A 27,352-nucleotide genomic window follows, 5' to 3' on the forward strand; every position below is an offset into this window, starting at 1 on the left:
TCTCTGGAGCCAGAAAATGCAGGGCATACTTTTCCAGGAAGAGGAAAGTGCATCTTAACTAGGGGACGGAGAAAGTACCAATGGGGTTTCCTTTAATGGTGCTGCTGTGTGCCCGGCATTGCGCGTGGGGGAGGGGCCGGCTTCGGCCCTGGGGTGTGTGCATCTTCTCCTGACAGTAACCCACCCCGGGAAGAGAAACTCCAGCGTGGACCAGGGTCCAGGGCGCAAGGGAGACGGAGCGCCGCGCAGCAGGCGGCGCGGGCGGCCCCGGCGGGTGCAGCATCCCCAGGCACTGTCTCCTAGAGACCGCGGCGCGCGCGGGCTCCGCGGCGGTTGTCCCGGCGACGGCGCGGCGCGGGCATCCCCGCGGCCCCTCCCCTGGGCGTGCGCGCGACCTGGGCGCAATGGCGGCTGCGGCGGCCCCGAGACCCGAGGCGGCTAGTCCGCAGTGGGCGCCGCCTGGACACGAGCGGGCCCGGACCGCCGCCGGGCTGGGCGACTGCGAGGACGCGCCGGTCCGGCCGCTGTGCAAGCCCCGCGGCATCTGCTCGCGCGCCTACTTCCTGGTGCTGATGGTGTTCGTGCACCTGTACCTGGGTAACGTGCTGGCGCTGCTGCTCTTCGTGCACTACAGCAACGGGGACGAGAGCAGCGACCCCGGGCCCCAGCACCGCGCCCAGGGCCCCGGGCCCGTGCCGACCCTGGGTCCCCTCGCCCGGCTGGAGGGCATCAAGGTGAGGACCCCCGTCTCGCCGGGTTCCAGGCCCTGCACGGCCCACGACCTCCACGCTGCTCCCTGCGTCTTCCGCCCCGCGCGCACCCCCACCCCGAACTCGCCGCGCTCGGGGCCCGGGCGCCTGTACCCTCCTCGGGCGGTGCGGCCTGGGGCCCGAGCTGCCCTCAGTGCCCCTTTCCCTTAGGTGGGGCACGAGCGTAAGGTTCAGCTGGTCGCGGACAGGGATCACTTCATCCGAACCCTCAGCCTCAAGCCGCTGCTCTTCGGTAAGTCAGCTGGGCGCTCCTGGGAAGGGCCAGGGGCTGCGGTTTGGAGGCGCTTTGGCCACGTGACTTCTGTTTTGAAAATGGCTGCTTCTGAGTAGCTTTTATCACCCAAAGGTTTCCCAAAGTGAAGTACCAACCCCACCTCTGTAATAGAGTCACAGGGTGACCTTTCCACACTCCCCTCTCTCACCTCTACTCTGCAGCTGATCCTTCCGTTACAGGGCTGGGCAATGTGACCCTTAGGGGGTTGTCTAAACACTTCGTTGAAACCATCTTTGGACACTTCCTGCCATCATTAATAATGTCACATTCTAGAACTGGGGGAGGGTGGGAGAGACTGCTAACCAGGACCTAGCTGATCTCAGGGCCTTTGAGGATAAATCTCACTCCCAAAGTGAACCCTGTGGTCTGACGAGGGTTCTTAGGATGCGGTTGTATTCAGCCATAAGTAGGCAAAACCTTCCAGCGTGACCTCATTTGGAACCAGCATCATAAGCTCACAGTTCCTGAGCTCTGGTTTTGCGCTAGGCTTTATGTGATCGTTTCAATGAATTCTTACAACGCCTATGTGAGGTGGGTGTGGATCCCAGCCTTACGTTACTGGGTGGGAAAGTGAGACACAGAACTGCAGTTGGTCAGCCAGGCTCATACAACTAGCTCAGGAGTGAAGCTAGGGTTAGAACCCAGGCAGCCTGCCTCTAGAGCCTGTACTGTCTAGCCACCGTGCTAGCTGAGAAGACTCTTGAAGTTCTTCAGAGACCACCAGTGTCAGCAAGGTGGGGGTTCCCCAGACTCATGACCCTGCTCAGGATAGGTTTGCGCACCCAGCCCTGGGTACCCAGTGTCAGTGACACACTTACCTGCAGACCCGGGGTCGTTCCTGCCTGTTGGGGGATGGTGTGGTTTAGAGGCTTTCAGGAGGGGGCTGGGGACCAAAGCAGAGCATCTGAGCACCTGCCATTACCCCTGGGGCAGAGGGCCCTGGCTGAGAATTATGCCTGGACCTATGAGACCTATGAGAACACTGCATGCAGTGTAAGGGGAAATAGGTTATGCTGGTCCCGTTGTGGGAGGGGCCCTAAAAGGTTATTGTTACTATGATTATTACTGCTGCATAAGGTTGAAATCTGTGCCAAGCACTATTTTAAGTGCTGGGAACACAGCATTGAACCAAATAGGGAAAAACAAACAAACAAACCAAACAAAAAAACCCCAACAACACACACACACCTAAAGCTGACATTCAAATAAGGAGACAGACAATAAACAAACAAATATATATGGCGTGTCAGTTGGTGATAAATGATTGCAGACAAATAAGGCAGAATTTCAGCTGGTGTTGACACTTTTAATAGAGTGACCAAGGTAGGCCTCCTTGTGAAAGATATTTGAGCCAACACCTCTGGGAGCTCTGGGATCGAGCCAGGTGACTGTCAAGAAAGGGTGATCCAGGCAAAGGGAGCGACACTCACCCCTTTACTGCTACATTGCTGTGAACAGACAGGCCTGAAGGGGTTGTGTTCTCAGCCTTCTTGGGACCTGTATGCACACAATTCAGATGTGCATTAGGTTAAATGAATCATGACCCATAACTGTGACCCCTCAGCCGCTAACATGCAGCTGTTGCATCAAAGTCCTACAAAGCAGAGAATGAGAGCCCCATAAAGTATGGGAAGCAGGAGAGATTTGACACAAGGTAAACTGCTTCTTGTTAAGCCTTCGGATGGGTCTGTTTACCTGCAGGTTAGGATGCCTGCAGCAAGAACCTCTAGCTGTGGCCCCCATTTTCTCCCAACTCTTACATTGACTTTGAGTCTGGTGTTAGACATTGTCCCAGGTTTTACCCAGGAAGTCCTGGGACTTGCTCCTTGACGAAACGAGGTGAGCCACATGAAGAAGAGATTAGTGATTATAGGAAGTCCACTTGTGGGGCAGGGAAAGCACAGGGGAGAGGATGTGGGAAAGGGGGCAGTTTCTGAATTCTGTGGTGTTAGATGGACCCAAAAAGGAAGCCTTATCTCAAGAAGGAGCAGTGTCTGTCTTCTCTGCCTGCCCATTTAGTCATCTACTGTCACCCTAAAAAGGCAGGAGGGCCCAAGAAGGATGGGCTTGCTGTGGGCTCTGCCACCTCTGTCTTGCTGCTCTTGGTCCCAAACCTGTCACCCTCAGACTCAGGGACCCAAGATGCCAGGGCTTGAGAGGTGCGTGTTCAGGATGTCAACCGGGGCAGAGGGATTGGGTTCTACCCCAGAGTGCCCCCATCTCCAGGGGAGGGAGTCCCACCACTTCATGGGGAAGACCCCATGCAACCTCCAGTCTCCCTTTGGGGAAACATTCCCCTGTTTCCCACCTTTGTCCCTAGAGACCTGGGGCAAGTGGGACCTGGACCACCAAGGCCCCACCTGAGTTCTTGGCATAGTACCTGCAAAGTGTGCCTAGTGTGGTAGGTATTAGGTATTCCGCAAGGATTTGGACCATCAGAAGTCAGCTGAGGACTTCATCCTGTTCAGTTCAGAAGGGAGGTGTTCCAGTTTTGAGCCATTGTCATCTCTCTGGGGACATTGCCACCTTTCACGTGGCTCACCTCTCCCTCCACCCCACCTCACCCCCATTCTGTGTCTAAACAACAGATCAGTCTTACTGCCCACTTTCTTTTTTAAGGATTTTTTTTTTTTAAGATTTTATTTATTTGACAGATAGATCACAAGTAGGCAGAGAGACAGGCAGAGAGAGAGGAGGAAGCAGGCTCGCTGCTGAACAGAAAGCCCAATGTGGGGCTCGATCCCAGGACCCTGGGATCATGACCTGGGCCGAAGGCAGAGGCTTTAACCCACTGAGCCACCCAGGTGCCCTTACCGCCCACTTTCTTAAAAGTCTCCAAGATTCCCACTTCACCTCTAAGTGTCATTTGGTGATGCCCTCCTCTCCTGCTGCCCCTTCTTCACTCCCTGCTGTCCCTAATCTCATTCTGCCCTGGGACCTTGCACGTGCTGTGCCCTCCACCAGAAGGCTCAGACCTGGCCCTTCCCACAGAGGGTGCCTTCTGGTCCACTGGGCCTGTGCGCACACATCCCCTCCTCAGAGACCTCTCCTGACCTCAGACTGGTCTTAAGAGGTTCCCAGACACCATTGCATCAGACTGCCTGGTTTTCTTCTTGGCGCTTAGCAACCCTGGAGACTGTCTCCGGTATTTATTTGTCATTCGTACCTCTACCCCTAAAGGCGAGCTGCATGCGGGAGATGCCTGATTTGTGCAGGCTTAGTAGTCAGCAGCCGGAGTCTGTCTGCTGCCCGCTGGCTGGCGAGATTTACTGGGCACTCAGCCAGACCAGCACCTGTCTGTTTGCTCAGAGTGACCTCCCACCACCCTGGCAGGGGTCGCCTCCCGAAGGCCAACAAGATTTTTAGCCCATTTTCCTAACTACTTAAGGTAGATGAATAACTGACACCAGTACACAAAACAGTTGATCTTAAACCATGACTGCTTTATCATAGGATTTCCAAGTGGGCTCAAGAAAACAATTAGGCAGTTACTTAGGATGACAAACACTGGAGGCCCAGAAATAGGGGAAAACTCTGTGTGTGTGTGTGTGTGTGTGTGTGAGTTCAGGTTGGTAAGCAGCTGAAGGCAGTTTCTGGCATGGACTTCTCCCCACCCCCTGTGCTCTCTCACGGGCCTGCAGCTTGGTGGGACCATGGGCTCAGTAAAGGTCAGGCAGATAAAACCAAGTCTGTGTGGGGCTGGACAGGCAGCATCCTGCCGGGGAGGAGCTTAGCCTGAGGCTTTGCACCTGCCCTGAGGCAGCCTGGGCTGCTAGGGCTTGTAGGCATTAGCGAGGCTGTCATCTCAGGCCTGGGAAGGACAGAAGGACAGAAAGCTTGTCTTGCCTACCCAGCAAACACTCCCCTGCTAGGGGAGCCAGCCTCCTTCCTGTCTGGGCAGAGAGCTGTAGTCCAAGAAGGGGCCCCTTAGCTGTGGCCACAGCAGTGGGCTTCTGCCCTGCTTGGGTCCTTCACGGGGCTTCTCGGGACTCTGGTCTGCAAGTGTCCGTGAAGGGCAACAGAGAGGGTTTTAGGTGTGTCCAGGGCAGCGCGGGTTTTGTGTGGCTGGCTCTCCCTGCCCGTAGGAATCCCTACCGTGGGCACTGGTGATGGCGCCACCTGCGCACGGCCAGCTGCAGCTGTCGGTGGCCTTGGCTCCAAACGTAGGCCGTGGTTACCAGCAGCCGAGGGCCCTGCACCTCCCCACCTAGCACGTAGGTCCCAGCGTGCCTTCCTCGCAAGAGGTTGTGCACGCATGTGGCATCCAGCTGCAGCCAGCGACGGAGAGTAGGGGCCAGTTCCGCGGCAGGCAGTGGGCCCGCCTTCAGCACCTCCAGCCGGGAGTCCAGGTGGCAGTGTGAGAGACCAGAGGACGACCCGTTGCATCGGGAGAGCCTAACCTTCACTGCTGCATGGGATCAGAGGAGTGGGGTGAGGCGCAGAGCCTCTGGGAGTCCCCCCCCCATCCCCTCCACCTGGTGAACTACACCCTCTTGGATGCTCTACTCTGAATCAGGGTCCTGGGGAAGGCCTGAAGTCCTGGCTGCCACCCTCCCAGGCAGGTTCAGTGTGTTGTTTTAGCGATGCCACGCTTGTTAAAGCATTTATTTGGTAGCTCTAACCAGGTAGAGCATTTGAGTGACCGCTCTTTCATGTCTTACACCAAGCTGGGAGCTGGGATGGAGGCACTTGTGAGGTGGGTGTAAGGGGTGCTGGACGCTAGGGCTCACCAAAGTCGCTGGCACAGAGCGCGTCCAGGACCTCGTTGGACGAGCGGGCTTCCTGCAACTCACAGTCCCTGCAGCTGGCGCGAGGCACTGGGGGGAGGGGCCGAGTGAGGCTCCGATCGGAGCGAGTGGGGGAAGGGCCGGCAGCGATGGGTGGGGGGGGCCCTCCCACTGGCCCGTCGTTCTTCACCCTTTCTGAGACGCGTTGCTGTGGCCGGTCCCTTGTCTCCCCTACCAGAGAGACCCATGTACCTCTGGCTCTGCGGGCAGTGGCTTGGGAGGGTAAGGCGCTGCCCGTGGGCCTGGCCTGGGACCCGTGAGGGGACTCACGTGGGCGGCCCAGGCGGGAGCCGTTGGAGACAGCCGTGAGGCAGAGGCCGTGGCTGGCGGGGAAGCGGCCGCAGTGCAGGATGGCTGGCCAGGGGTAGCCGTAGCAGGCCATGATGGGCGCACAGCTGGTCTGCACAGCCTCACACAGGCTGCGACATGGGTAGATGACCCTACGGAGGTGGGAAGGATGGAAGGATCGGGGCGATGGGGCGCTCAGGACCGGGTTTCCTGGAGTCCGGGCTAGCCCCCCCCCCCTCCATCACCACCCTCTTCCCCACCTCCCACCCTCCAGTACTGAGGCATAGCCAGGGACTTCGCGGTTGCTGGGCAACGACACCTGGTCACCTAGCAACAGCTCTCCGCCCCCGCATGTCCTCCGGTCCCCCTCCCCCCCTCCCCCAGCGCTTTGGTCTTACAGCCCCCACAGTCCTCGTGTGGCCAGGGCTGCTTTCCAGCGCACCTCCCCCTCCAGCTAGGGCTGACATCCAGTGCGGTGGAGAAGGGCCTATGCAGGGCCTTCACTCCCCATCTTGGAGGGAGAAAGCAGAGCCTTCCCTCTTGTCCTGAAAGGCGTGTGGGAGACTGCAGTGTCTGGCCAGGGCTGGGGTTGGCAAAGAGCAGAGACCCAATCATTGGATTCTGAAAGAGCCCCTTCTTGGTGCTCCTGGCATGGTCACCCTGAGGCTCTGGGAATGTCCCCCAGAGGAGGGACTGAAGGAGCTGTTGTTCACCAGGTAGGTTAGGCTGGGGAATCAGCCTTGCGATCTCTGGTCTCGGAGAAAAGGCCCTCAGATGAGCTCCATCTCTTGCCAGGAGTCCTTGGGCAGACAGTTTCCACACCTCCCTGTAGAGGGTTTCCAGCCCTCCCAACCCAAAGCATCCTACCCATTTGCCTTGACATTCAAGAGTCCTTGATGCCAAGGGTGCTCACCATTGATGGTCTCCTGCCTATGTCTCCTCTGTCCCATGGACACCTGTTCCCTTGGGCCAGGAACACCCTGACAAGACAATCCTTCATTTCCCTCCCCACCCCTGTCGCCACCCAGCCTTGAGAGGTATGTAGCAATGGTTAGTGAACAGGCCCTGGCAGAGAAAAGTGCCCCTCCCCCCGCCACCTAGGAGTCCCTGCCCTACCTGTCGAGGCACACAGGGGCAAAAAGGGAGCAGAGGAAGAGGCGGGCATCCGGGTGGCATTCCCTGGCCAGCAGGGGCAGCCAGCTGACCGACTGCTGGAGAGCCTCGGCCACTGTGTCATGATCCAACAAGTTGGGCAGCCGCATCTCTGTGTAGCCAATGTCGTGGCACAGGGCCATGGCTTGGGGAATGGGCATGCACCGTGTGGGGCCCCGGGGAGCCCCTGCGCCACTGTCAGCCCAGAGCACCACCAGGGCCACTAACAGCCACAGCCCTTGATCCATCACCCGCTTTGTCTGCCTTGGTCTTAATGGGCTGAGGCTGAGACCTTTATAGGTCTGTCCCCACACCCCAGGAGCCGGTGTTTGTGCAGGTTCCGGGTGCTGGGACCCATCTGGTTAGGCCCCAGTGTGCTGGCCTGGGCCATTTGCATCTGATTAGCACACCACAGGGGACTGTAGAGTTCCGCGGCATCTTGGGGCCTGCGGATTACCAGCACTTAATAAACTGAAGAAACCTGGGCCTGTGTTTTTTCTTTTTTTGGTTTACTTTTCTTATTTGTTTATTTACTTTTTAAGCTACCTGGAGGTGACTGTTGATTAGCAGTTTGGTCTAACCCATTGTCCAGAGCTGCAGGCGTGTCCCCCCCCCCCCCTGCAGTGGATGGCTCACACCCTTTTTGGGTTTGCTGGGCTGGGAGGTCAGGCAGCCCTGGGTGGGGGCCTTTATCCTGCCCTCTTTGTCATTGCATCTGGGTCATCTATCCAGGGAAGCTGAATGTGGTCTTGAGCATGGACTCTAGAAGGTCCCTGGCAGTCTCTCACATCTCTGTGCCTGCAGGGCATCAGGGACAAGAAAGGCAAATTGAAGGGGCCCAGCTTTCTAGGGTGAGTGTAGGGATTCAGGAGTTGATGACGTGCTTAGGACAGGACGCAGAATCCATGCCACCTAAGTATGATCTGCTGTGCTAACCACTAAAAACCCTTCCAGGCCTGGCTCTGAGCCATTTTCCTTCCTCATGGCAATGCCTGGAACTTAATGCTGGAGTATAACCCAGAGAGGTGGTAGACCGCTCTGCAGCTCTGAGGGCTCACTGTGGCCACAGGGCCTTGCCTCCAGTCTGCTCCTCTGTGGGCCTCTTGGTCCCCATCTAAGGAAGTCCTCTCTCCTGGGAACGAGGGGAGGAAGGAGGGCCCATGCTCCTGTCGATGAGGGCCCGGGACCACTGGGATGTGGGCTTCCCAGGTGCGAGACTCACTTTCCAGCGTGACCAAACTGCTCATAGAGCTGGCAGGGGGGCATCCAGCCCCTGGAGCCGAGCCCCAAGCCCGCCTGACCTGTACTCGGACTTAGAGGCATGACGTTCAGTGTACGCTTGTTCCCAAAGCAAAGGACACCTGGGGCAACTTCTCAGAGCCAAAAACCTAAGAGACCCCCACTGACGGACATGCCAGCACCAGGCAACTCAGCCCTGGACAGATGGTCAGCGCCCACTTGTGCAGGAGAGTGGACGGCAAAGACTGACCCACAGCAATGAATGTTTTACACTTGGTTTTTATTTGATCCACACTGAAGAGCAAAAATGAAAGAAAATCCAGTCACCGTCACCCTATTTTAAAATATGTACCCAATCAGAAGTAGAGGTCAGCCCTCTGGCCTTCAGCCCCACTCCGAGGTGGAGGGAGCCCCTGCTCAGCTTAGCTCTAGCAAACTTCCCAGGGCTCCCCCAGGAAATGGTTGCTCTCGGCATCAAAGAGAAAAGCCCCACATTCCGAATGCTAGCCAACCTTTGTGGGACAACTCAGTTCTGGGGTCAGAGTGCAGAGCAGAGGTAAAGCCGCGTGTGAAGTCCTGACCCGGTGAGCGCCGGGGCACAGGAGTCCCGCAGGAACTGCAGAGAGGAAGGCACCGGTTGCACCAGTGGCCTGGCTCAGTCCGCGGCCTCCCCCACCTCCTCTTCTGGCAGAGATCCCTGACTTCCTGAGTGATGAGGAGTGTCGGCTCATCATCCACCTGGCCCAGATGAAGGGGCTACAGCGCAGCCAGATTCTGCCCACTGAAGAATACGAGGAGGCAATGGGCACGATGCAGGTCAGCCAGCTGGACCTCTTCCGGCTGCTGGACCAGAACCACGATGGTCGCCTGCAGCTCCGTGAGGTTGGGATCCTGGGGCCTGGAGTAGGCCCAGGGTGGGAGTGCCTAGAATTGTCTTTCCCGTGGCCTGCCCAGTTCCAGCCCCCGCCCCCTTCTCCTTCCCTGGAGAGCTCCTTGCTGCCTTGGGAACCCCAGAAGGTGGCAGGAGGATCCCCCTGGGGGTGATGACATTTATTACCACAGTTCCTGGGTGGTAATGCCATCTATGGTCTGGATTCCTTGCTGATGTGGCTGGGGACCCCACAGAACTCATGGTGGAGGGGGTGGCAGGTCTGAGGGTAGCCAGGAGTCTGTGTCTCTCTTTTATATGCCTCTCACACCAGGCTTCTGACAGAGGTCTTGGCAAGGTGGAGGGTCCCTCGCCTATACAGAGTGTCCCCACTGAGCCTGGTCTTCTTGACAAGCCTGGTGATCGTGCCCTGGCCAGGCCTCCCCTTGGTGCCTGTTCCCTGTTGGCACCCAGGCCTTGGCCTCCCTCCTCTAACCTGGAGTATCTGGGTGGGTCACAGTCCTGTGCTTCACTCTGCCTGCAACCAGCTGACGGTGCTGGCCCTGAAGGCCACAGTCCCAACAGGGCCAGGAATGCCTATGGCCCGCAGATCTCTTAGCTCTCTTCCTGGCCACCTCCCGAGATGCCTGTGGGCCTCTCTGCCTACCCTCCCTTCAGCTCAGGGACCTCAGGCTCTGCCCTGTGTCCTCACCCATTACCCCATCACCAGCACCCTTAGACCTTACAGCAAGAACTGGGCGACTGTCTATGCTGTGGTAGCTCTCCATCGTTGGGACCGCTCCACTGAGGGACCATCTTGTGCTCTAGGTCCTGGCCCAGACTCGCCTGGGAAATGGACGGTGGATGACTCCAGAGAACATTCAGGAGATGTACTCTGCGATCAAGGCTGACCCTGATGGTGATGGTGAGCTCATACCTCGCCACAGTCTGTCCCTGTGAGCCTACTGCCCCCCGTACATCCAGCTTCTAGAGTAGCCAGAGATGGGGAGGCGAGGATGCAGCCTTGCCCTCACTCCTGGGCAGTAGGCTGGGTCCTCCCATATGCCTTGGTGACAGTCTAGGGGACAGTTCTTGGAGGCCCTTTCGACCTCAACAGGCAGAGTGTGGGGTCCAGGAGGGGAGTTGCTGGCTGGCAGAGGCCAGTGTAGGTACAGCAGGAACAGAGGTCTGGTGAGGCTAGCTTGAGCTTGGCCATTCTCCCTGCTCCCTCTACTTCTCTCCAGCCAGGCACAGGGTCTTCCCCAGAAGACACAGTCTCTGGTCTAACTAAGATCTTGCTTGCCTTCCTCTTGCTCACCTAGAGTCTTGCTAACTGCTGGTTTGGGTAGGGGAGCTGTCGTGCAAGGACCCCACCCGCCTTGGGTAATAACTCCTAGACGTTACTAAGGTGTAGTCATCACTCACATGCCCAAGTTCTGGGTGAGATGAGGAAGGTACTCAGCTCAGGTCTTGATCTCAGGGTCATGAGCTCAAGCCCCATGCTGGGCTCCACGCTGGGCATGGAGCCTACTTAAAAAAGAAAGAAAGAAAGGTTTCACCCTTAAGTCAGCCAATAGATGGACACAAGCTACTCTTCCAGAACACCAGCTTCCAGTGGAGCTCCTGCTTTGTGGGTTGGGCAGAAACAGGAGGGAGCATTCTTGTTTAGGAGAATGGCCCAGCTTTCTTTGTTGAGGGAGACTGCTAGCCCAGCAGGCAGGATTGGCTAGGTAGATAGATATATTCCACTCAGGATGGGACCTGAGGTCATAAGGGAGCTCCTGAGCACTAGCCTTGGATGAAACCCGATAGCATGGAAGGCTCTGGACAGAACCCAGCACTGACTACTTTCTTCACCCTCTATAGGACCAGAGGGTAGCCAGCACATGCTTTAGAGCCAGGCTGGGGGGCCAGGGGCAGTCCTTGGGAGGGCCCTAGACATATGCTTCAAGCTTCCTTTGGCTACCCAGCTCTGGCCAATCTAGTAGGGGTTGGGCTTCTTCCTTTGGGGGGCCAAATCCGGGTTTCAACTGAGGAAGTGAACTTCCCTGGGTCTTCCTGGAGGGCCTGATGTGACAGAAGCCAGGTTCATCTGACCCAAGAGTCCAGGCTGGGGGACAGGTGCACGTGGGCCCCCAGTGGCCGAGGCCCCCTCCCCCAGGGGGAGGGAGGCGGGTGCAGCCTCCCACTGTGGGCTTCTCACTCACACGGGCTTGGGGGACATTGATGATGGGTGCCCTGCGCAGGAGTGCTGAGCCTGCAGGAGTTCTCCGACATGGACCTTCGGGACTTCCACAAGTACATGAAGGGCCACAAGGCGGCCTCCAGCGAGCTGGTGCGGAACAGCCACCACACGTGGCTTTACCAGGGTGAAGGTGCCCACCACGTCATGCGTGCCATCCGCCAGAGGTGAGCACATTGGTGGGAACAGGCCTTGTGGGGCCCTCACAGAAGTTCTTGGCTAGGGCCAAGAGGACAGGCTTGGTTAGCCAACTCGGGATTAAGTTCTACTTGTTAGACCAGGATTAGAATCCTTTAAAAGACAGGCAATTAACAAAGGCAAATTAACCGTTGTTGTGGGCCAGCAACATACATTTGGGATTAGAAATAGACTGGAATGTTTGTTTTTTGCTAGTTAGAGAAATGACTTCTTATCTCTGTCCACAGGACCCCCTGCCGCTGAGCAGCCAGGGGTTTTAGATAAGCAACCTCCTTCCTGCAGGGAGTGATCCCGGCTCCCAATTTAGTGGAAATCTCATCTTCCCCACCCAGCGTGGTCTCTGGCATCCCAGGAGAAGGGCTCCTGAGTAACCCCTTCCTGCTCCTACAGGGCCCGTCGGGAGGATGGGGGGTGGGGGCTCAGGGTTTCCAGGGGAGGTGGGGCAGGGGCACAGCTTGTGGCAGGTCCGGGGTCTGGCTTCTTCAGGGTGCCACCTTGCATGGGACTGCCCAGCTGAATGCCTGCTGCCCACCAGGGTGCTACGCCTCACCCGCCTGTCACCTGAAATCGTGGAGCTCAGCGAGCCACTGCAGGTCGTGCGGTATGGCGAGGGAGGCCACTACCATGCCCATGTGGACAGCGGGCCTGTGTACCCGGAGACCATCTGCTCCCATACCAAGCTCATAGCCAATGAGTCTGTACCCTTCGAGACCTCCTGCCGGCAAGTACCTCCCACCTGGGGTGACCTTCCACTCCTAGGCCAGGCATTCCCATGACATAAATACAGCCCTGTCCTAACGGGATGCCCCCTGTGTGCATCCAGGAGGGCACTGGGCCATCCTGGGTGAGGATACCCCATCTCTCTCCCCAGCTTCTTCACCAAGTGGCAGGAAGGGGGTGGCCATCTTGTCTTAGTGGCCAAACTAAGGTGCCCACAGACACTGAGACTTGTCCCCAGAGCGCTGAGGCAAGGGGCAAGACTGGGTCTCCAGCTTTTTAGGTGCCCCCTCTCCTGGACCTTGATTCTCCCCCACGGCTGGAGGCCTCAGCTTCTCCCTTTGAAGCCGTGTCCCCCTCCCCTGCTTGGGCAGGGAGGCAGGCCTCTTCTCTTCATGTGACTGCTCTGGGTCAGCGCCTTCTACTCCCGGCCAGCCCTTCTGCAGGACTGTGCTGCTCCCGCTAGCCTGTCTCTCCCAGTAATTTAGCTAAGCGCACCTGTGATCTTGGTCGCACAAAACACTGTGACACACAGAAAGAGACTGGGTTTGTGGGAGGAAGGACAGGCTAGGGACATCTTGGCACTGATATGCAGTGTTGTCACTGATCTCAGCCTGCCCCCATCTGGCCCTTGGGAACCTGGGCAGCTTATCCTCCCCACAGATAAGCCCATGGGAGTGTCCACAGCTGCTCAATGGGCCCCCTGCCTTACAGCTACATGACAGTGCTGTTTTATTTGAACAACGTCACCGGTGGGGGCGAGACTGTCTTCCCTGTAGCAGACAACAGAACCTACGATGAAATGGTAAGGGCCAACCAGGCTATTACTCTGGTGGGATGGCAGGGCCTTGGGCAATCATAGTATATACCCCTCCAGAGCTGGGATGACGGGCCCAAGTGATCCCCTGGGCAATTCTGACTGGTTTCCCTCTGGCCGCTTTTGGCTGCTTGGCCATACAGTGGGGGCAGTTTGAAATCCCCACCATCCTGCTGCCCACAGAGTCTGATTCAGGATGATGTTGATCTCCGTGACACTCGGAGGCACTGTGACAAGGGGAACCTGCGTGTCAAGCCCCGGCAGGGCACAGCAGTCTTCTGGTACAACTACCTGCCTGATGGACAAGGTGAGGGCCTGTGACCCCGCCAAGAGTGCCTTGAGGGAAGCTTCCCTTTATCTAGCCCAGAAGGCCACCGCGGAGGGATGCTTCTGGCACCCTTATGAATGTTTTTCTGCCCCTGGTGCCTCCCAAAGGTCCTCCTCAGTGACTTCGGTGGCCAGCACCTGTGTAGCCTGCTGGGTTATCTTGACCCCTGTGACTGATTCCCTGATGCTCCAGCCTTCCAGCTCACTGGGGCTGGGGGACACGTCTGTCACCAGCCTGGGCTGCGGACAGTCTGGCAGCAAGAAAGGTGGTTTCAGAAGACCAGTGGTGGTGTTAGCGCATTAGTTGGAGAGAGATGCTGAGCCCCAAAGGAGGCCATGGGGCCAGACTCTGCCACCGATGTGGGGTGGGCCCACCGATGGGCCACCCTGGCCATGTCCTTCCCCTGTGTGAGATCATGCTCAGGTCAGCGCCGCCTAGAGCCCCCTCTGGTCACCTCCCTCCGTCACACCATCCTCCTCTCTTAGGTTGGGTGGGCGACGTGGATGACTACTCGCTGCACGGGGGCTGCCTGGTCACAAGCGGCACTAAGTGGATCGCCAACAACTGGATCAACGTGGACCCCAGCCGGGCACGGCAGGCGCTATTCCAGCAGGAGATGGCGCGCCTGGCCCGCGAGGGCGGCACCGACTCCCAGCCAGAGTGGGCTCTGGACCGGGCGTACAGCGACGCGCGCGTGGAGCTCTGAGGGGAGTGTCGCCCCAGCCCGCAGCCCCAGGCCGCCCGCCGCCCCAGGTCGGGGCACCTGCGGTCTCCCTGTCCAGATGCAGGCCAAAGACCTGGCCGATGTCCTGCCCTATCCCCGCCTCCAACCACGACTAGGGCACAGTTCCTATATTCGTGTTATTTATTGTGTACAGACCCATGCTGCCCCCACTCCAAATAAAACTACGCGGCTTCGAGCCACCGGGCCCTGAAGCCACAGGTCGGATCGTAATGGGGGTGGGGGAGGTAGATTGGGCCAGTGGGAGCCCGCGGCTGCGCTTGGCGAGCATCACGTCAGGGGGAGGGGCGAGGACGGTCTCGCCAATGACGAGATGGATTTCGTGGGGCGAAGGGTCGTGATTGGACACCGGCCGTGGGCGACCCTGAGCTCCGCTACCTGTTGCTAAGGCCGGTGCAGACCGGCTCTGCTGCGCGCGAGGAAGGCTCGTCTCGCGAGAGCGCTAGCTCCCTTCTTGGCCAAAGGCTGTCGCAGCGGCTCGAGGATCGACATGGACGCTCACGAGGACTACGTCTGGCCGCGGGCAACCTCGGAGCTCATGCTCCTCCCGGTCACGGGTCTGGAGTGCGTGGGGGATCGGCTGCTGGCGGGTGAGGTTTGGTGTGCGTTAGCGGAGAAGAAACCGGGCGCTCTAAGGGGGCGGGACCATCAGAACAAAGGGATGCCCGCAAGGAGGAGGACGGGTGGCGGGATGAAGCCTGACCGACGTGGGCGGGAGCCCAGGAGATGGCGGGCTGGAGGCCCGGCCGGAGGAGCCCCCGGAGACAAAAAAAAAAAAAAACCAACGATGTGGCTATCGAGTTCCTTCGCAACATGCAGCTGACGTGCAAAAGACGCTGGGGCCGCGGGAAAATGCGGGGAAACGCAGTGGCTTGGGAGGCGGGGCAGGGAGGGAGGGCGGTGTGTGGCCCCTGCGGGGAGCCAGGAGGGAAGGGTGAGGGTAAGCCCCCCTCAAGGTGGGCGGGCCCAGGGGGCGGTCTGTGGTGTGGGCTCTCGGGGGAGGGCGGGGCCCAGTAGGCGGGGCTGTGGGCTCCCAGGGGCGGGTGAGGCTCCTCCTTGGAAGGTGGGGACTACGAGGATGAGGTAGCGGGAAACCAAGGTTGAGACCTTTCAGAGTGGGCCAGTGCTTGGGGAGGCAGACGCTGAGGCCCTTTCTCAGATGGTTGCATCCAGGAGATCGAACGTTGATGGCCTTTAGGGGGAGGTCAGGTCGAGAAGCATAGGCCATCAAAAGCCTGGGACCTGGGGTGCCTGGGTGGCTTAGTGGGTTAAGCCTCTGCCTTTGGCTCAGGTCATGATCACAGGGTCCTAGGATCGAGCACCCCGCATCGGGCTCTCTGCTCAGCGGGGAGCCTGCTTCCCCTCTCTCTGCCTGATGCTCTGCCTACTTGTGATCTCTCTGTGTCAAATAAATAAATAAAATCTTCAACAAAACAAAACATGAAAGCCTGGGACCTGAAGCAGCAGACCCCTGGAGAGCATCCAGACCTAACGGAAAGCCACTGGTGACTGATGGTGGTGCTGCTGTTTTTTTAAGGGCCCTGAGGCAGGGCATTGGTTTCAAGCCTTGAGAGAGCTGCTTCCTATCCTAAGAGGGTGGTTTTGAGTGTGTGGAGGGGTGGCCTAGATATGGGGGCTCTGGAAGCCCAAGGTTCCTACCACGGGTTAAACTCCTAAGGCTGAGGGAGGGGATAAGTAGGCAGAAACCCAAAGAATCACAAGAATGAGCTAGGAGAAGAGAAGAGGTGAGTTCCTGGCAGAAGGTAAGCATGCCAAAGTCCTTGAGACAGAATTTATCACTTTGGGGGCAGGGGGAGAGAGTTCCTGTGAGGCTGAGCAGGGGTGGGGTCTGGGAGAAGAGGCTGGAGAAATGAGCTGCGGCTAGACCATTTTATACCTAGATCTGACTTTATGATGATGGAGAGAGGCCTTGTGAAGGGTTTTAAATGGGGAAATGGCATGGGAAATGCAGGTTAGAAAGCTCATCAAGTGAATTCCCCTGCTCCTGTGATTTCCAAAGTGACTTTTAAATTGCTACAGTTCTCACATTCCATCCATGTGCACCTGTAATCTCAGTTTCCAGCCTTCTCTGCTCGTGAGTTCCAGGCCCAAGTGCATAGGTGCCTTCAGATTGAAGTCCTGCTGGATGCTCCAGCTGAACAGGGAGAACAGCAGCCGCTCAGGTGCTCCAGCCCAAGCATCTCCCTCCGTCCCCAAGCCAGTCTGGTTGATTTTGACTTCATACTTTAGCATCTGTCTGTTTCTCTACCTTATTGCCGTCATTGGAGACATGGCAGCTTTGGCTCCCGATCGCCTCAGCCGCATTCTCTCAAGCCATCACTGACCCCTTTGTTTCCTATTCCAACCACACAACCTAGAGTTCTTGCTCCCCTCAGGGCCATTCAGCTTGCTATCTATCCAAGAAAGGATCACCCATCTCCCCCACGCCTGCTCTTCCTCTGGTTACCACTGGTTGTTGATTCCTCAGCCTAAATGTTACGTTCTCCAGGTGGCTTCCCCTGACACCAAGTTGCATGGATGACACCGGAGTTTCACAGTCTCGGCACTACTGACCTTTTGGCCCAGATCATTTTTGAGTGAGGGGCTGTCTGTGATTTGCAGGATATTTGGCAGCATCCCTGGCTTCTATTCCTAGATTCCAGTTAGCATAACTCCCAGTTGTGACAACTAGAAATGCCTCCAGATATTGCCAAATGTCTTCTGGAGGGGAAATCAGTGGAGTAGATTTCCCTCTCTTATAGCAAAGCAAAGTAAAGTAAATTAAAGTAAAGTATAATTCTTTCCTGGAACTTACCAAAGTTACAACAACGTAGGTTACTTGGGTGATACTGTTTAGTGTCTGCCTGATGGCCCGGAGCCTGGGTCTGTGCTCGTCTTACTCACTACTCCAGTGTGTATAGTTCCTTGTCTGGTTTATGATCGATGCTTAACGCCTATCTATTGAAAGATGGAGATTGCTGGCAAAGAAGGGCATGAGGGACTGCCAGTGTCATCTAGCTTAACACGTGATAGACACCCTGGACAAAAGTCACTGTGGTGGGGGAGGATTTGAAAAATCTTTAGAAAATGAGCACATGGGACTAGGCAACTGAGAACATGAGAAGATGTGGGAAGTTGAGCGGAATAAGCGGTGAGCTTCTTGGTTTGGGGCTGGAGCTGGATAGAGGGTGGTAGTGGTCAGTGGAGCAATCAGTGGAGTGAGGAGCATTGAGAGAGCTTGAAAGTAAGCTAGTAGAGTGAGAGGGGCCCACAGGGCAGCCGGAAGGCAGGTAAGGGTCATGGGAGTCGTGGCTGCCAAAGTGGGGGCTCCCTCTCCTGGTTTTTCCTGTTGGTGTTGAACATGCTCACATCTGAGCCTCAAGGAAGAAGCTCTTGGAAATCCAGAGGGGTTCTGCTGTGGCCCCAAGGTGGGAGGATCACCTTTGGGGAACAACCTTTTCTCTTGGGGAGGGAGAGTGGGAAGACTGTGTGTAGAGGTAGATGTGGCTGCAGGTTTGGGACAGAGGCTTCGAGAGTTCCTGCAGGAAGCATGAGAAGTCAGGTGGGATGAGGCAGAGGCAGTGTTTGAGGAAGCCAGGTTGAACTGAGTGTCTGGAGCCCCTGGAAGGTGTCAGAAAGTCAACACGGAAGTCCAGCTGAAGCTGAAGCCAAGGATTTTCCAGGGTTCAAGCCAGCCGGATTGTGTGTTCTAATGCATTCACAGGCTGTACTATGTGCCTGGGTTTTCCCTGCCCCCATCTCTTCATGGTTTGGCAGAGTGAGGTTCCTTTTTTTTTTTTTTTAAGGTTTTATTTATTGGGGCGCCTGGGTGGCTCAGTGGGTTAAGCCTCTGCCTTCGGCTCAGGTCATGAGCTCAGGGTCCTGGGATCAAGCCCGCATTGGGCTCTCTGTCTAGCCAGAAGCCTGCTTCCCCCTCTCTCTCTGCCCCTCCTCCCTCTGCCTGTGCTTTCTCTTGCAAATGATCTTAAGATTTTATTTATTCATTTGCAAGAGAAAGCACAGGCAGAGGGAGGAGGGGCAGAGAGAGGGACGCATGCGCTTCTTACTGAATAGGGAGCCGGATGGGCCCAGTCCCGATCAGGACCCCAGCGGAAGGCGGATGCACACTGACTGAGCCACCCGGATGCCCCATTGGGTGAGGTTCTGATGTGACTCTGTGCTTCTGTCTAGGTGAGGGGCCGGATGTCCTGGTGTACAGCCTGGATTTTGGTGGCCACCTGCGGATGATGAAGCGTGTGCAGAACCTGCTTGGCCACTATCTTATCCATGGGTTCCGGGTGCGACCAGAACCAAATGGAGACCTTGACTTGGAGGCTATGGTGGCTGTGTTTGGGAGCAAGGGACTGCGAATTGTGAAAGTTAGCTGGGGACAGGGCCGCTTCCGGGAGCTCTGGCGCTCTGGCCTGTGGAACATGTCTGACTGGATCTGGGATGCACGTTGGCTTGAGGGCAACGTGGCCTTGGCCCTGGGCCATAACTCGGTAGTGCTGTACGACCCCGTGGTAGGGTGCATGCTGCAGGACGTGCCCTGCACAGACAGGTGCACCCTCTCCTCAGCCTGTCTGATCGGAGATACCTGGAAGGAGCTGACCATAGTGGCAGGGGCAGTTTCCAATCAGCTCCTTGTCTGGTATCCAGCAGCTGCTTTAATAGACAATAAGCCTGTGGCCCCAGACCGACGAGTCAGTGGGCATGTGGGTGTCATCTTCAGCATGTCGTACCTGGAAAGCAAGGGCTTGTTGGCCACAGCTTCAGAAGACCGAAGTGTCCGCATCTGGAAGGTGGGTGACCTGCGGGTGCCTGGGGGTCGGGTACAGAATATTGGGCACTGCTTTGGACACAGCGCCCGTGTGTGGCAGGTCAAGCTTCTAGAGAATTACCTTATCAGTGCAGGAGAGGACTGTGTCTGCTTGGTATGGAGCCATGAAGGGGAGATCCTTCAGGCCTTTCGGGGCCACCAGGGTCGTGGGATCCGGGCTGTAGCTGCCCATGAGAGGCAAGCCTGGGTGGTCACCGGGGGTGATGACTCAGGCATCCGTCTGTGGCACCTGGTAGGGCGTGGGTACCCGGGTTCAGGGGTCTCAGCTCTCTGCTTCAAGTCCCGTAGTCGGCCAGGTACCCTCAAGGCTGTGACGCTGGCTGGCTCCTGGCGACTACTGGCAGTGACTGATACAGGAGCCCTGTATCTCTACGACCTCGAGGTCAAGTGCTGGGAGCAGCTGCTGGAGGACAAGCGCTTCCAGTCCTACTGCCTCCTGGAGGCAGCCCCTGGTCCTGAGGGTTTTGGACTTTGTGCTTTGGCCAATGGGGAGGGTCGTGTCAAGGTGGTCCCCATCAATACTCCAACTGCAGCTGTGGACTTGACCCTGTTCCGTGGGAAAGTGCATAGTCTGAGCTGGGCCCTGCGTGGCTACGAGGAACTCCTGTTGCTGGCATCGGGCCCTGGTGGTGTGGTGGCTTGCATGGAAATCTCAGCCGCGCCCTCTGGCAAAGCCATCTTTGTAAAGGAACGTTGCCGGTACCTACTGCCTCCCAGCAAGCAGAGATGGCACACATGCAGTGCCTTCTTACCCCCTGGTGACTTCCTAGTGTTTGGGGACCGCCGGGGCTCTGTGTTGCTGTTTCCCTCCAGACCAGCCCTGCTCAAGGATCTTGGGGTTGGCGGCAAGGTGGGAGCTATCGCTGGAGCACTTGAAGCAGGTAGCGGCAGTGATGGGGATGAGACCGCCTCGACCGAGTGGGGCCCTGTGTCCACCCTCCCTTCTCTGCATGGGAAGCAGGGTGTGACATCAGTCACCTGCCATGGTGGCTACGTGTATACCACAGGGCGCGATGGCGCCTACTACCAGCTCTTTGTGCGAGGTGGCCAGCTGCAGCCTGTCCTGAGGCAGAAGTCCTGTCGAGGCATGAACTGGGTGGCTGGGCTCCGCATGATGGCCGACGGGAGTATGGTCATCCTGGGTTTCCATGCCAATGAGTTTGTTGTGTGGAGTCCCCGGTCACACGAAAAGCTGCACATCGTCAACTGTGGTGGAGGGCACCGCTCCTGGGCCTTCTCTGATACTGAGGCGGCTATGGCTTTTGCCTACCTCAAGGATGGGGATGTCATGCTCTACCGCGCTCTGGGTGGCTGCACCCGGCCGCACGTGATTCTCCGGGAGAGCCTGCACGGTCGTGAGATCACTTGCGTGAAGCGTGTGGGCACCATCACTCTGGGGCCCGAGTTTGAGGTGCCCGGCTTCATGCAGCCCGACTACCTGGAGCCTGGCAGCGAGGGGCCGGGCCTGACCGACATCGTGATCACGTGCAGTGAGGACACTACTGTCTGTGTCCTGGCACTCCCCACCGTCACTGGCTCGGCCCACGCACTGACAGCAGTGTGTAATCATATCTCGTCTGTGCGTGCCCTGGCTGTGTGGGGCGTCGGTACCCCGGGTGGCCCTCAGGATCCTCGGCCAGGCCTGACTGCTCATGTGGTGTCTGCGGGGGGCCGGGCTGAGATGCACTGCTTCAGCCTCATGGTCACCCCAGACCCTGGCACCCCAAGCCGTCTCGCCTGCCACGTCATGCACCTTTCGTCCCACCGGCTGGATGAGTACTGGGACCGCCAGCGCAGTCGGCACCGGATGGTCAAGGTGGACCCGGAGACCAGGTGATGTGCACACTGGGAGGCGGGAGCACAGAGTGGTGGCCCAGAGGGCAAGCCCCCCGCCGCTGTTCCCAGGCCTCCCCTAATAGCCTGCCGATGTTGTCTCTGCAGGTACATGTCCCTGGCTGTGTGTGAACTCGACCGGCCTGGCCTTGGCCCCCTTGTGGCTGCAGCCTGCAGTGATGGCGCAGTGAGGTGAGAGCAGAGGGCCTTGGGCCAAGAGGTGAGGGCTGGAAGGCTGTCAGGAATGGGCTCTGAGCTGGGCCACCCTCCGCCCCCCAGGCTCTTCCTTTTGCAGGACTCGGGGCGGCGGCTGCAGCTCCTGGCTGAAACCTTCCACCACAAGCGGTGTGTCCTCAAGGTCCATTCCTTTACCCACGAGGCCCCCAACCAGCGACGGTGAGAGGGGCTGCCTGGCGGGCTTATGTGGGTGCAGGTGGCGGGGGGGTGTCCCCTGTTGCTCTCCGCCCCGCTCGCTGACCCAGCTGCCTGTCCCTGGCTCCCAGGAGGCTCTTCCTATGCAGCGCCGCCACTGATGGCAACTTGGCCTTTTGGGATCTCACTGCCGTGCTGGACCACGGCTCCACTGCCCTGGAGCCTCCGGCAGACCCTGGGCTTCCCCACCGTGAGTAGCCAGTGTGCAGCCATGGCTGTCCCTCCCCACCTCCCACTGCCCTTCACCCGTGTGGCAGGCTGGGCCCTGACAACCATCTTCTTCCTTCAGGGCTGGGGACCCCCTGCCTGACTCTCCAGGCTCACAGCTGTGGTGTCAACAGCCTGCACACCTTGCCCATCCGTGAGGGCCATCTTGTGGCCAGCGGCAGTGAGGATGGCTCCCTTCATGTCTTTGTGCTGGCTGTGGAGACACCGGAGCTGGAGGAGGCCGTGGGGGGTGCTGAGCTGGTGCCCCAGCTGCATGTGCTACAGGAATACTCCATCCCCTGTGCACACGCTGCCCACGTGACAGGCCTCAAGATCCTAAGCCCAAGCCTCATGGTCTCCGCCTCCATCGACCAGCGGCTGACCTTTTGGCGTCTGGGGCATGGTGAGCCCACCTTCATGAACAGTACCGTGTACCATGTCCCAGATGTGGCAGACATGGACTGCTGGCCTGTAAGCCCTGAGTTTGGCCACCGCTGTGCTCTTGCGGGCCAAGGGCTTGAGGTTTACAACTGGTATGATTAAGGTGTCCCGCGGTGGCCGGCGTGCCGGGCATGGGACCTGCTCGCAGACGGGGTGGAACAGGAGTGACCGTCTGTGCCCATGCCCGGTGTGAAGGGAGGCGGCAGCCGCGGGTTCCTGACTTCAGAGCAGGAGCTAGAGGTGAGTTGGGGGCTGTTCAGGCCGACCAAAAACACACCCCCCTGCCTACAAACAGGACCAGACTTTGTATGGAACAGAAGCAATTTATTTTGGCTCCACGTCTCTAATAAGATCATGGTATCTTTTTTTCAGGTGATGACTTTTGTAAACATTCCTAGTTATTGAGATCTCTGTGGCCTTAGATGTGGTTCAATGGAGGGAGACCCAGCGTGGCTAGGCCAGCATGGAGCACTTCACGCACAGCCCTCAGAAGCTGGAGACGGGCAAACATTTGACCAAACAGGTGTGGTCGAGGCTCCTGGAGGAGAGAAGGGGCCTGCTGGTCTCCTCCTTTGCTGCCCTTGCACCCCTGCAAGCTCCCTCCCCCCCGCCCCCCGTGCTGTGTACTTACCCCTAGGATGTGTACGCGGTTATAATATGAGCTGAAATTCATGCTGAGCTGAACCAGGAACTTGCACATCTAGAGACAGAGACTGAGTCACCGGCCGGTCTCTCTGATCTTGTGCCCAGCCCAGAATAAAGCATCAAACGTGCAGTGTCCATGCTGGGCTTCTCTGCCTCACCATCTCAGTGCGCGCAGTCGCGTGGAACCCCGGGGCTGCGCACGCCAGGGCTGCAGTCTGGCTCAGCAGCTCTGGGAAGGGGAGCACGCCATTGAAGAGCAGCAGCCACTCGCCCTGGGGGGTGGGGGTGGAGAAGGGTGCTGGGAGGGGAGGTCCCAACCTCCTGCAGGTGCCCAGCTACCCAGGACGACACTCACCTCATCCTGTAGCAGTGAGAAATCAAGACTGTTCACAGGTGGAAAAGTGGGGTACAGACCTTGTTCCGTGCTGTGCTTGTACCCCTCAAATAGTGTGGCAAGACGGGCACAGTTATACATGACGAAGGTGCCGCTCTTGGTGCCCTTTGTGGAAATGCTGCCGTCGGCCAGGGTCAGGAGGAGCTGAGGAACGGGGACACAGCTGCAGGCATGACACCATCTGTTCCACAAGCCTGATCCTGTCGGGCCCCCGGGCTTACCTGACTCTGTGGAGCTGTGCTGAGCATCTCAAACTTGATGGTGGCTGCAGACAGAACGCTGAAGACCTCTGTCCAGGTTGGGTCTGAGGGAGTTGAGTCCGTCGGTCTGGGCAGACAGAAGTGGAGGACCCGTCCCCCCGCCACCAAACCAGCACCCCCGCACGCACCTTGGCCGAGCTCCCTGCCACGCTTCAGGGCTGCCGCCTTGCACACCTGGGCGTGCCGGAGCCTGCATGAGGAGCACAGTGAGCCGAGGGTCTGCCGGGGGGGCACCTCCCGGGACAGGCGGTCCCCCCTACCTTGACGACCCTGACTTGGTAGCCTCCCTTCCAGCCTGACTCACTCATAGTACTCGGGGGCCGTCAGGGCACTAGCTGCTTTCACTGGGCCACAGACCAGGTGCTTCTGTGAGGGAGAGAACAGGCGCTTAGCCCAGGTGGCGACACCGCCAGCAATAAATCTCTCAACCTAAACCTGGTGCCTGGACTCCCCCAGCCTTTTGCCATCAAGCTCTGGGCCTCGCTCCCAAGCCCACCCTTCAGCACACAGCCCAGCTTCCCCAAGCTGTTCAGTGTTCTCTGGAAAGCGCCTCCAGACCCCGCCTTTTCCCAGGACGCTACAGAAGCTGCAAGTCCCCACTCAGCTAACGTCTCCCTCACGGTCAAATGTCCCCTATGGGCCCCTGTGCCCCTTGATGGGTTTGCAAGGGCCCTGGGTTGGTGGAGGGAGGGGGCGCTCCAGCATCCCCAACCCACCTGTGTGCGAGGAGCCTGCTCATCCAGCTTCCACCAGAGCAAGTCCAACTTCTGCTGCTGGAACTCCTCCTCACAGCTCACCACGTGTAGGACCATGCAGCCCTCCGCATCAGCATCTGGGGCGACGGCCTACAGGGTAGGAGGATGGTCACCGGGCGGGCACAGGGCGCAGCTTGCTAGAGGCCTACAGGGTGGGCGTCAGTCACTAACCAGGTCCGGAGGGCCGTCCCCAGGCCAGTGGCGGACAGCTGCCTGCAGCTCTGCCAGCACGGAGAGCAGATCCTCGGTCACTGCAGACAGAGCACAGGGGCGTTGAGACTGGTCAGGAGCACACGGTCCCCATCTTCCCAACGACCCTGCGAAGCTCCGGCTCCTACCCAGACACTTGTCCACATTGGGGTCGTAGCCAGCTGCGCATCCCCGTTCTCGCATCACCTCCTTCAGGCACACTGTGCCCAGGACGCCAGGGGGCAGGGCTCCTCCGTCCGGGGCGGGGCTAAGCTCTGCCATTGGGAGGTTCCTCAGGGCTTCGGTGGCGGCTTTCTCGGAGGCAGCGGGCCAGTCCACGAGCAGCTGCTGCAGGAAGGCCCGCATGTGCGGGTCCCGCACGGCGGGCACCAACCGCACACTCGCCCTGGGAAACGAGGACGGCCGTCTCAGCCCGAGCGCCCGGCGCAGCTCCACCCCCTTCCCTCCCGCAGCGGCTCCAGGCCCAGGTCGCCACCCGGGCCGGTTCTGGTCCCGCGGCGCGCTCACCCATGAGCGCGCAGAGCTCGCGCCAAGTGATCGGCCACGAGCACAGCGCGCAGCTGGCTCAAGCGGAGCGCGCCAGGGTCGCCGCGCAGCGCCGGGCAGTGCAGGAGGACGCGCAGGCCGGGCGCGGCGGGCGCGGCGGGCGCGGCATAGGCGGTCACGGCTCCGAGCACGCGCTCGAAGACGGCGGGCCGCTGCAGCTGGAGTGCCAGACCCGCGGGCGTCGGCTCGCAGCGCAGCACCGGGGCCACGCCGGGGCCTTGCAGGCCGGCGACCGCACGGACCACATGCTCAGGCACCTGCAGGAGGAAGGGCGGTGAAGCGGGTTGCGACGCTGCCCCTGGCCGCACATCCCCGCCCCGCTGGCGCCCACCTGTCCGTCCCCGAAGCGCGCTTGCAGCGCGGGCCGCGGCGCCAGGAAGTCTCGGGCGCGCAGGTGGCGGGCACGCGTCTCCTTAAACCACACGGGCTCGCCAGGCCCCAGGGCCGTGTTGAGGGCCCCTAGCGTTTCTCCGACCCCCAGGCGCCCTGTCGCCATGGTGACCGGAAGGAGCCGGCGGAACCGGAAGACAAGCGTCTGGAGGCCGAGCTTCCGGGAGTGCCGACTGGCTGGGGCGCCTATCCGGTGGAGATACCTGAGCGGACAGGTGCGCCGCAGGGAACGGTGGCGGACGCTTTCGACCTTCGGCCCCAGCACTTCCTCTGCGTGGCCCGCCTGCCCGGCCCCGGCCCCGCGAGGTCCGCCTTAGGCCTAGAGTTCCGCCGTCGTCACCGGCATTAGCAGCCCGGGAAAGGATCCTCGCTACCGGGTGGGGCCCAGACCCGACCCTTTCGCTCATCGAAATCTTACCTATTTGTGATAACGTTTCATTCCCCACATTTGACACTTGATCAAACGTCAAAAGTTCCAAGTGAATTGTCAGCGGAATAGGGCAGCTAACATTAAAGCCATTTTCACGACCTCCTAAGAAAAAAAAATCTTGTTTTGAAGGAATCTGTGTTCTGCGCCTTCAGGTTATTTACAACCATTTCCTCCTTTGCGATTTGGGTCGTCTTTACTCCGGATAAATGTGTACTCTGGTAGAAATTCTTCTCTTGATTTTTGTGGAATTAGAACCAACACAATACTTTCCAGAATTACCAGTTTCTAATGCTTTTCTTTTAACCTTGTGTACATTATCAGGGATACTCTGGCCTGGTTTAGGCAACGAGCCATTGTAGGCAAAATAAACAATGTGACCATAAGACCCAGCTAAAAGACTGCTCTCAGTTGGGAGTATCCCACTGCACTACAGAGAGAAAGCTCCTCTGTCCCATGAGGGCTCGTTTTCACTTCAATGTAACTTAAATCCCCTTTTCCTCTATTTTCTTTAATGGAGATCGAACCTGACACAGCACAGAGCAGAGTGCAGGAAACCCATAATTACTGCTCTGGAGCAGTGAGAGTGCCCAGAGTTCAGAAAGGAGGGGGATCCTAAGGGAAGGAAGTCTGGCAAGATCCCTTTCTGGGGCAGGCCTGCAAGGCCCCTGCTGGGATCGGCGAAAGAGCACTGGGCGGACACGACATTCCCGATGGCTTCTTGGGTGCCCACTCAACGGGAGTGATCGTGTCATTCCAAAGCGCTTTCCATTCTGCAGTCGCGTGACCCAGGGACAGCTGCTAACAGGGCTGGGGGCTGGAGGCCAAGCTGGAGACTTCAGCTACTCTCAGTACACGAAGACGGTTGGTGTGGGTTTTCCCCAGGAAGTGAAAGGCTATCTATAGCGAGCTGCGGGCTGGGGTGGCCCTGCTCTGTGGGACTCACCGCCATTGCAGCCCTGTCCAAAGGCCCTGAGACCAACCTCTCTTGTCAATGCTACTCCAGGTTCCAGAGATGACCACAACCCTGGCTCTCCGACGTCTACGCCCACCACTTCCAGCCGGAGAGCGCACCTGAGACAGGGGCGAAGACCAGAGCGACCCAAGTAAAGTATGTCTGGGGGTCAGGGGCTAGCCCACCCCATCGAGGCCAGGACGCTGCTCTGGCAGGAGAGCAGGGAACGAAATCCAAGCGCAGCTGGAATGCTCTGGAGACAACAGCTGCTTTTGGGATTCCGTTGCCCGCTGTCCAGCCGTGGGCGGGGCGGGGGGGGGCAGGAGATAACCCCGGGAGGATGGTGGTCCCTTACCCTGGGGCCAGATCAGGAAACACCCCGCCCCCCATTCCCAGTACCAGAAGATTGACCTAGGAGTGGGCGGTAAAGCCGAGTGTAGTGGGAACGAGGCGCTCACCTGGGTCCCTAAACAATAGGAAGATTGGTAGGGGCCTCCCCTGGGACCGGTCCCGATCCGGATTAAATCCGCAGGGTGGGATTATTCCTGTTGGTCTCATGAAGCCAGGCCACCCGTGCGGTGACGGTGGCGGGGAG

The 27,352-nt window shown here is 58.6% G+C and overlaps 3 protein-coding genes across 7 annotated transcripts; 2 read left to right on the forward strand and 1 right to left on the reverse strand.

Annotated features, from left to right (window-relative positions):
* Positions 1–369: 369 nt before the first annotated feature.
* On the forward strand, positions 370–14,616 carry P4HTM (prolyl 4-hydroxylase, transmembrane). Its single transcript, XM_045990657.1, has 9 exons — positions 370–734; positions 921–1,002; positions 9,202–9,392; positions 10,207–10,303; positions 11,625–11,787; positions 12,354–12,539; positions 13,250–13,340; positions 13,536–13,659; positions 14,166–14,616. Exons 1-9 carry the CDS (start codon positions 405–407, stop codon positions 14,384–14,386), a joined length of 1,485 nt encoding a protein of 494 aa, XP_045846613.1. The 5' UTR covers positions 370–404; the 3' UTR covers positions 14,387–14,616.
* Positions 14,617–14,751: 135 nt separating this feature from the next.
* On the forward strand, positions 14,752–22,689 carry WDR6 (WD repeat domain 6). The gene is made up of 7 exons (XM_045990648.1): positions 14,752–15,012; positions 18,614–21,095; positions 21,204–21,287; positions 21,375–21,491; positions 21,599–21,717; positions 21,817–22,415; positions 22,548–22,689. Exons 1-6 carry the CDS (start codon positions 14,913–14,915, stop codon positions 22,275–22,277), a joined length of 3,363 nt encoding a protein of 1,120 aa, XP_045846604.1. The 5' UTR covers positions 14,752–14,912; the 3' UTR covers positions 22,278–22,415; positions 22,548–22,689.
* Positions 22,488–27,351, reverse strand: DALRD3 (DALR anticodon binding domain containing 3). Of its 5 annotated transcripts, none has more exons than XM_045990655.1 (13): positions 27,216–27,351; positions 25,317–25,907; positions 24,947–25,242; positions 24,568–24,824; positions 24,401–24,480; positions 24,191–24,319; positions 23,779–23,840; positions 23,603–23,664; positions 23,436–23,518; positions 23,176–23,358; positions 22,979–23,092; positions 22,807–22,875; positions 22,488–22,713 (listed from the first exon to the last, which is right to left on the reverse strand). In XM_045990655.1, exons 2-13 carry the CDS (start codon positions 25,479–25,481, stop codon positions 22,594–22,596), a joined length of 1,620 nt encoding a protein of 539 aa, XP_045846611.1. In that variant the 5' UTR covers positions 25,482–25,907; positions 27,216–27,351; the 3' UTR covers positions 22,488–22,593. The 5 variants fall into 5 exon arrangements, with proteins under 5 accessions (XP_045846611.1, XP_045846610.1, XP_045846607.1 ...); XM_045990654.1 differs by having other exon boundaries at positions 22,488–22,731; XM_045990651.1 differs by having other exon boundaries at positions 22,488–22,875.
* Between the last annotated feature and the right edge of the window lies 1 nt (position 27,352).

This window comes from Meles meles, chromosome 20 (assembly GCF_922984935.1).
Source record: "Meles meles chromosome 20, mMelMel3.1 paternal haplotype, whole genome shotgun sequence".
In the NCBI taxonomy this organism is placed as follows: domain Eukaryota; kingdom Metazoa; phylum Chordata; class Mammalia; order Carnivora; family Mustelidae; genus Meles; species Meles meles.